Source organism: Rutidosis leptorrhynchoides, chromosome 9, assembly GCF_046630445.1.
Source record: "Rutidosis leptorrhynchoides isolate AG116_Rl617_1_P2 chromosome 9, CSIRO_AGI_Rlap_v1, whole genome shotgun sequence".
NCBI lineage: Eukaryota > Viridiplantae > Streptophyta > Magnoliopsida > Asterales > Asteraceae > Rutidosis > Rutidosis leptorrhynchoides.
In genome coordinates, this window is record NC_092341.1 from 103,110,818 (window position 1) to 103,120,442 (window position 9,625).

A 9,625-nucleotide genomic window follows, 5' to 3' on the forward strand; every position below is an offset into this window, starting at 1 on the left:
ACATTAACTTGCATTCTATTTTGATACATTAAATTGTGGGTGTTGGTTGACTTTGTTTTGGTCAATTTTTGGTTAAGTAATTATGTATGGTTTTTCTAAACTTACATATTTTGGTAGGTTTCCTTTATAGGAAATCATTTTTAAATAATGAATGCAAGGTTATTTATCAAATTCATATAGAGTTATGATCAAGCTGTGGGACCAAGATAACGATGGTCGTCTAGTGTAGTTTGATGGATCGTTAAAGCTACTCCCGAAGAAAGGGGCGCGAATGAATGGTGGGTTATAGTTAATCCGGAGTATCCGGAACATAAAGTAAAGATAGGGGGAGCCTCACACACGAAACTAAGGAGAAGCTGAGGAATATCCTCATTTCCAATTCTGACGTGTTCTGTTGGCACGATGCTGATATGACTGGAGTGCCGCGAGAAATCGTGCAGCATTACCTCCGCGCTAGCATCAATTTGATCCCTATCAAACAAAAGAAGCGACAAATGGCACCCGAAAAGAGTGAATAGTTGCGCAGAGAAGTGGACAAGCTGGTTAAGGCTAACATACTACGCAAAGTGAACTACCATACATGGGTAGCTAACCCTGTGCTGGTGGCCAAGTCTGATGGAATGTGGCTGCTCTGTATCGATTTTAAAGACATCAATAAAGCTTATCCCAAAGACAACTATCCTCTGCAGGAGATAGAATGAAAGGTTGAGTCGCTCACTGGTTTTAGGTTTAAGTGCTTCCTAGACGCCTACAAAGGATATCACCAAATACAAATGGCGGAAGAAGATGAAGAGAAGACCGCGTTCCACACAGACCAAGGGATATACTGTTACACCAAAATGCCCTTCGGACTGAAGAACGCAGGTGCCACCTATCAGCACACCATAGATACAGCATTCGCTAAGCAAATTGGACGCAACATTGAGGCGTATGTCGACGACCTCGTCATTAAAAGTAATAATGAGGAACAGTTTTTGGCTGATATACTCGAAACGTTTAACACGCTCAGGAGCATCAACATGAAGCTCAAACCTGCCAAGTGTAGTTTTGCGGAAGAAGAAGGGAATTTTCTAGGGCACATCGTGACTCCGCGTGGAATTAAGGCTAATCCGAAGAAGATAGAAGCAATTTAAAAGATGCCCTCCCCTTAAACAAAAAAGCAAGTTCAAAGCCTCAATGGAAAATTAGCCGCATTGACGCGATTCCTATCTAAGGCCGCTGAAAGATCGCTCCTGTTCTTTCATACCTTGAAAGACTGCGCTAAAAAGTCAGATTTCAAATGGACGGACGAGGCAGAAAAGGCATTCCAGGAGATGAAGGCGCTCCTCAAAGATCTCCCCACACTAACAGCTCCAATTGCGGGTGAAACCCTGATACTTTACCTTACGGTGTCTAAGAAATCTTGTTAGTTCCGTCTTAGTTATCGAACGGGGAGACGCCCAAATACCGATATACTTCGTTAGCAAAGCGTTATCAGGAAGCGAGTTGAACTATCTCCCCATAGAAAAACTTATATACGTGCTTGTCGTTACTGCCCGTCGTTCACGCAGGTACTTCCAAGCACATCCGATTACAGTACTCACTGATCAACCTATTCGGCAGTTGCTCTATAAACCAGAGATATCGGGCAGGCTGACTAAATGGGCAATAGAGCTAGGCGAGCATGAAATTGCATACTGCGCTAGAAGCACTATCAAGGGGCAGGTGATGGCCGATTATTTGGCTGAAACGGCTGCTGATATGCCGGTAATATGCGAGCCTGAGCAACTTCCCGCGCCCCCTCTCGAACTGTGGGAGCTCTATACCGACGGCGCAGCAAGCTCTGAGGGCGCTGGCGCAGGGTTAATCCTTACTGGTCAGCATCAGGAAGAGCATACTTACGCGTTGCGATTTAACTTTAAGGTGACAAACAACGAGGCAGAGTACGAAGCGCTATTGGCAGGGATGCGTATGGCCCGAGAGTTAGGAGTAAAAAAGCTACAAGCCTATGTGGATTCACAACTGGTCGCTAATCATATTAATGGCACGTTCGATGCCAACGACAAATCCATGCAATAATACTTGGCTCTGGTCCACTCTCTGGCTGATACGTTTATCGACTTCAGGATCTATCAAATCCCCAGGAGTCAAAACAAACAAGCGGATGTACTCAGTAAGCTGGCAGCTCTCACCTTCAACCATCTGGAAAAGAAGATATTAGTGGAGCAAGTTTTCAAGAAATCCATTGAACCAGAGATAACGGTTGCATCTGTGGAGGAAGAAGAAGCAACTTGGATTACAGACATTATAGAATTCCTTTGCACTGGATCCCTACCTGAGGATGAGAAGGAAGCAATGAAGATTAGAGTGAAAGCGCCAAATTATGAACTGAGAGGAGAAATCCTATATCGAAAATCTTATTTGGGCGCATCACTATGCTGCGTAGGACCTAAAGAAGCCGCTGTGATTATCGATGAGATTCACAAGGGATCGTGCGAGTTACATTCTGGATCAAGGACGGTTACTGAGAGGATCTAGCGACTAGGATACTATTGGCCCCGAATGCACGCTGATAAGGCAGAACGGATAAGAATTTGCCAAGAATGCCAACTGCATGTACCCGTTAGTAGGGTGCCACAGCACCCTATGATACCTATCACATCACCGTGGCCATTTTGTAAATGGGCCATTGACATAGTGGGACCTTTCCCAAAGGGCGCGGGAAATGCTGAATATCTAGTGGTTGCTATCGACTTCTTCACCAAATGGGTAGAAGCAAAACCACTGCGCACCATCACCAGTAAACAGATTAAAGATTTCTTTTGGGAAAGCATCGTATGCAGATTCGGCGTACCTAACGAAATTGTTAGTGATAACGGTACACAATTTGAAGGTAACCCCTTCCGCAGCTGGTGTCAGGATTTGAACATTAAACAGCGCTTCACCTCTGTCGCACACCCTCATGCTAACGGTCAATGTGAGGTCACCAATAGGGATATTGTGCACGCCATTAAGGCAAGGTTAGGAATGAAGCGCAGTGGATGGGTTGATGAGTTACCAAAAGTCCTATGGGCACACAGAACAACGCACAAGAACAGTATAGGAGAGACACCGTTTAGTTTGGTATACGGTTCAGAGGCAGTAATCCGGCGGAAATAACAGTTCCAACAGAAAGAATTTTGTCGTACAGCAAGGGTGAAAATGATGAAAGGTTGCGCACTAATCTAAATTATGCGGAGGAGCGCAGGGAAATGGCAGTAATTCAAGAAGTCGCTAACAAAAAGCGCATTGCAAAATACTACGACAAGCGTGTAAGGGAAAGAACTTATAAGGTGGGAGATCTTGTGTGGCGTGACAACCAAGCAAGCAGGGCCCAAAACACTGGGAAGTTAGGGCCAAACTGGGAAGGACCTTACAAGGTCATTGGGATCAGCAACACTGGAACTTACAAACTGGCAGAGCTTAAGGGGAAATCCAATCAAGCGGACCTGGCATGCTACCGCGCTTAAAAAATGCTACATGTAATATAGAAAATAGGAGAATTAATCAATCACCTACTTTGTCTAGATTTACATGTAATTACTAAACAACGCGCCTTTGTAGGTCGATCGTGTGCTGCACTATTGTAAACTCGTTTTTCGATTATATTAAAGCATTAAGTCATTTTCGGTTATGATTTCATGTGCCTCTCAGAGCTGAATAGCTTTATGATTTGAACTGCACGCGCACAGTAAAATACTAGCGCGTTCTTGCCTACTTAAGGGATGACTTTCCCTAGCTCCCGCGCGGCAGAAGTCTGTTTGGTGACAGACTAGACTAATTACCAGAGAGCGGCGGTCATTGGGTTGACCTAGTTCCACCCGAGCATACCTAGGGATCTGCTAGTCATGACTATAAACAAAAAAGCATTGGTCGCGCTTGACCACAGTCCCAAACTAATGTTTGGAAGGCTCTGTGACGCGACTATGAGCACGCGATCCAAGTGTGTGTTGAGTGCACATCAGAACACATAAAGGTTAGCAATGACAAGCCAAGAGTACAAAATAACAATGATTACCAGTAATGAATCAAGAATAGAAGCAGTAAGCGTGTCACAAGTTTACATCACGATAATACATTTTCTATTTATTCTGAAAAATACACATAGTAAAAAATGTTACGCGCGTCGTAACAAATTATGACATTACAAAGTAAAATTACAACTTAGAGTCCACTAACTCTCGCGCTGTCACTCGCGGAATGCGTAACAACTCCTGGAGCCGGGGAATAGGGATGTGATGCAAGGCTCTGCAAGCTTCCCTAGCGACTTTCCGCGCCCCAGGAATGAGGCAATCTCGGATAGCTTTAGGAAGGATGGTGGGCACCTGAATATGTTCTTTCACGATATCCTAAAAGTGAAGGTGCTCGACATCCTGTATAGCTTTTATAGCACTCTCATAGCGATCATTTCCGGCGGCGCTATTTAAAGCGTGATCCACTATGCGAGGAAGACCTTCCTTTAACACCTCAAACTCGTGAGCAGCCGACCTCGTTCGCTGCTCCGATTCGGCGCACTTTGCCTGTAGCGAACAAATAGTCTCCTCATGGTCACTATTCTGAAGGTTAGCACGATCTAGTTGGGCCTGAATCTTTTTATTGGCCTGCTGCGCGATGTCAAGTTTGGCGCAAAGGCGCACTATGGTGTCTCTCATTACGGAGAATTCATCGTCGGAGGATTCATTGCTCGGCCAGGGGCTATGGACGTTCTTACCCTTACAAGAGACCACCGAGTCCGGGCGCTGCTTTTCAACAGAGTAGTCGCTATCGATTTGAATGGGAGACGGATGAGGTCTATCCGCGCTCCCTTTCGCGTTACTACCGCGCACGTCATCTGTATAGGAATAATAATAGTAAGTAATGCTGACGTGCACGCAAAATATGTAACAAAGGAGGTGCGCAACATACCAGTGCTAGCGCGCTTTAATGGAGAAGAAGTAGCGGATCTTTTAGGCTTCTTCGGAGCAGGTGCGTCACGATGTGGCGGAACGAGCTTCCCACGAGGACATCGTTTGGGTAAATGTAACAACCCAACCCGTTATCCAACCGAAATACGTGAAACAAATTTTTTTTTTATTACAGGTAGGGTGTGCGGCGCACAGCCCCTTGTGTGCGCGGCGCGCACAAGGTCTGGCAGCCCGCTGTCCAAAATATCCAATTTTCGTTAAAAGATCTCACACTTCCCGACACTTATAGACTAAACGCTTTTCATAACATTTTATAATATGTAAAATTAACACGTTTCAATAATAAAACAAGTTTTACGACACCGGGCCCACATCGGCCGTTTTACGACTTTCGTACAAAAATACAAGTTTTCGACTACATGAGTTTAAGTTCCAAACACAATTACGAGCATGATGTTTGGGGATAAACTACCCAATCCTAAGTCGAAACCAAAAGTAATCCAAGCAAGCATCAAAAGGGAAATCATCTAATCCCGAGCATACCCTTGCCACGTCCGCCTCCGAACCTAAAAATGTAAACAACGAGAGGGCAAGCTAATGCTTAGTGAATGCAATACTTATACGCATACATACATAATTCAATCACTTGTATACACCTACACAAACAACGCAATATCATTAGCAAACCTCAATAAACGAATAATCATACGTACAACAAGTCAACACCATTAGCATAGAGATCTCAACAATAATACGTGCCAACAATAATACGTGCCAACAATAAAATACGTACAAATGCTAGTGACAATTACACACCCTAACATACACAATGTCGACATTCGACTCGATGGTGGCCGACGAAGAGCGGTAGGTCAAATACGTTAACCACTCACCACCCATCGCAACGCGTGTCATAACCCGTCCTTAACCATAAGAACGCGTTAGATAACGTATGATTTCATTGCGAGGTATTGACCTCTATATGAGACATTTTTGAAAGAAAACTGCATATATTATACATTACAAACCATAACCATTATTTTTGTTACAAGCTTAAGACAATAAAAAGAAGATTAACGTTTAGCGATAATCTTCGACTTACAAACTTTACAAATTATGACAACAACACGGTTTCTAGCATATTTTACAATACAACATCTCGGGTATGCAGTTTTATTTTTGACACAAACATGCGTACGCAAGATCCTGGTTAGATCCAACATGATGCAACGGAAGCTTTAGAAATCACCTGAGAATAGACATGTTTTAAAAGGTCAACATAAAGTTGGTGAGATATAGGTTTAATGCCGGCAGCAATATATATATAGACCACAAGATTTCGTATATAAACAGTTTAATAAAAGTATTCTAAGTGGTTGAGCACTTGGTAACCATACTTAACATTTTCACGTCGCATATTCCCTTTAATATGAAATCTTACTACACCGTACCAAGTGTAGTCACAAAACGAAGTACTGTGCAACCGTTGAATACTGGTCGTCCAGTCCGATTGGGGTTGTCAGGCCCGATAGATCTATCAACAGGATTCGCGTTTACAATACCGCTGTAAATATTAGTTACCAAGCTACAGGGAAGTATGCCAGTGGTACAACTCAACGTAGAATATATTTTTCAGTTACTTGTGTCCATAACGTAAAACATAAAATACATGTATTCTCATCCCGAAATATTTAGAGTTTAAAAGTGGGACTATATACTCACCCTTGTCTTGATGATATATATATTTTGACTCGGTCTTCCGGTTGATATCACAAACCTATCCATATATAATATATCAATACCTTTTCTTTTTAAACAAACGTTATATATATATATATATTTGTTATACTTTTAATACTTTGAATATTTCCTTAGTCCGAAGTTAGCAGTCCGAGGTTAGCAATTCAATTTTAATGGTTCATTTTTAGATGTTTAATATACCCGCAATGAATAAATACAACCCCCAACGAAATAAATAAAACTCCCGTAAAACCCCATCATAAATGTATTGGTCGAGATTAATCTTGACCCATGGTACCGGTGTTGTCAAATGACGTGTTGCGTACATTCATGGGATCTTATGATTAATCTTCTCGTGTTGCTTACGGGTGATCCTGAACCATATGAAATTGAATTATGAGTACATATATATAAAATATCATGTTATCTTAGAAGTATGTGATTTTATGTAAATTTTTCCAATGAATCCCGAAGTTGAAAATGTCTAGGATAGCCAATTTTGTTTCGGTCATAGTTTCTTCGTTACAAGTCCGTTTTCGTTGATTCAAATTGCCATCTTCTTGGATCGAGTTCTTCTTTAAGACTATGAACTGTAAATACCTTGGTTTGTATTCAAAATCATACGGCATAGGTGAAAGTTTAGTGAAACATATGAAGTTAAACATTTTTGTTACAACAAAATCATTTAATGACCATTTTTCCAAAAATACTTATACTTTGAAAAACCAAGTTTTACCTTGTTAAATTAACATATAAATAAGTTATATTACATGTCTTGAAGTATTTTAAAAGTTAAGTTAGAAGGATCTATTTAGTTTGCAAACAAGTTTGAAAACATTCAAACTATGTTCTTGTTGTTAAACTTTTGTACCACAAAATAAGATAGCTATATATATATGAATCGAATAAGGTTATGAACATAGATTCTACCTCAAGTTCCTTGGATAAGTTTGCTGTAAAAGAGGAGTAAGAAGCTAGAATCAAAAGGGTGATAGAAGTGGATGAAAGATTGGTAGTAAGTTGGTGTTCTTGGAAGGTTTTCTTGAAGTGTTTTTGTATGGTTTTCTTATGGTGTTTTAGTATGGTTTTTGAAGCTAGATCTTTATGGAATTTTGCTGGGTTGTTATGGAGTTTAGAGAGTAAGAAAGAGTGTGTGTTTTAGCTAGGAAATTGAAGTAGTAAATGAAGCAAAATGATCATGTATATATACTACAAAAAAAACGTGGCATAAGGAGTATATGGACAAAATTTTCAAGTAATCATTTTATGTATCTAGTCCTAATTGTTTCCAAATACAATTACCTAGCTCTAAGGGCATGAACATGGCTGGTTAGGTGGTGATTTTGATGTGTATTTACTATTAGTAAATACGTATAGAAGCTAGGTATGATACGAGTACAAATACTCTAAATATACGTATAGAAATTTTGTGAAAAATGGAATGAGGATTCAAATATAGCTATCTTTTGTGAATACACTTATATGATTTTATGTATTTAAGTTCTTAAAAGTGATTAAATACATTACTTATACAATATATGTATAAACATTATAGTCTTAAGTATTTAAGTCAAATAACGTTACGTATTGTTATCGTTTTGAAAACTTAAGTTAGTAGTTTCAAAATACACATATAACTTGTTGTTATTAATACAAAATGAGATATTAAAACATTCATTAATCATGTTAAATATGTATATATACATATATATATACACAAACGTATAATTATCATATATTGTATAGTTCGTGATATCATCGGTCAAACTAGACGGTCAAACGTTGTGTAAAACTCTTTTCGGAAATATAAGTCTCGACAATTTGGATTACTTATCATGTTGGCAAGGTTTAATTTATGTAAATATTAATCTTATAAGTATAGAATGATCGAAAAAGTGCGGGTCGTTACATTACCTCCCCGTTAAATAAATTTCGTCCCGAAATTTTAAAATTGTACCTATTTTGCGTCATCGAGAAACAAATGCGGATACTTTCGTTTCATCTGATCCTCTCGTTCCCAAGTAAACTCGGGACCTCTTCTAGCATTCCAACGAACCTTAACAATCGGTATATTGCTCTGTTTGAGCTGTTTAACTTCACGGTCCATGATTTCAATTGGTTCTTCGACGAATTGTAGTTTCTCGTCGACATGGATTTCTTCAAGAGGAATGGTGAGGTCTTCCTTTGCAAGACACTTCTTAAGGTTTGAGACGTGAAAGGTATTATGTACTCCGGCGAGTTGTTGCGGTAACTCGAGTCGATAAGCTACCGGTCCAATGCGTTCGATGATCTTAAACGGGCCTACGTACCTTGGGTTCAGTTTACCCCTTTTTCCAAAACGTATCACACCTTTCCAAGGTGACACCTTTAGCATAACCATGTCCCCGACCTGAAACTCTAATGGTTTCCTTCGGACATCGGCGTAGCTCTTTTGGCGACTGCGGGCTGTTTTCAATCTCTCCTTGATTTGTACTATCTTCTCGGTCATTTCGTGTATGATCTCGGGACCAGTTAAATGTCGATCTCCTACTTCATTCCAACAGATAGGAGATCTACACTTCCTTCCGTACAATGCTTCGAATGGCGCAGCTCCAATGCTCGCATGATAACTATTATTATACGAGAATTCTGCTAACGGTAGATATTTATCCCATCCGTTTCCAAAATCGATCACACATGCCCTGAGCATGTCTTCAAGAGTCTGAATTGTTCTTTCACTCTGCCCGTCGGTCTGCGGATGATATGCGGTACTCATATCCAAACGAGTTCCTAGTGCCTCCTGTAGTGATTGCTAAAACTTTGAGGTAAATCTACTATCACGATCAGATATAATGGAAATAGGTATTCCATGCCTTGAAACAACTTCCTTTATATACAATCGTAATAGTTTCTCCATTCTATCCGTTTCCTTTATAGGTAAGAAATGTGCAGACTTGGTGAGACGATCAACAATCACCCAAATG

The 9,625-nt window shown here is 40.4% G+C and overlaps 1 protein-coding gene across 1 annotated transcript; it reads left to right on the forward strand.

Annotated features, from left to right (window-relative positions):
- Positions 1-1,279: 1,279 nt before the first annotated feature.
- On the forward strand, positions 1,280-2,517 carry LOC139868285 (uncharacterized). Its single transcript, XM_071856613.1, has 3 exons — positions 1,280-1,362; positions 1,551-2,027; positions 2,106-2,517. The coding sequence occupies exons 1-3, from the start codon at positions 1,280-1,282 to the stop codon at positions 2,515-2,517; spliced, it is 972 nt and encodes a 323-aa protein (XP_071712714.1).
- Positions 2,518-9,625: the final 7,108 nt, after the last annotated feature.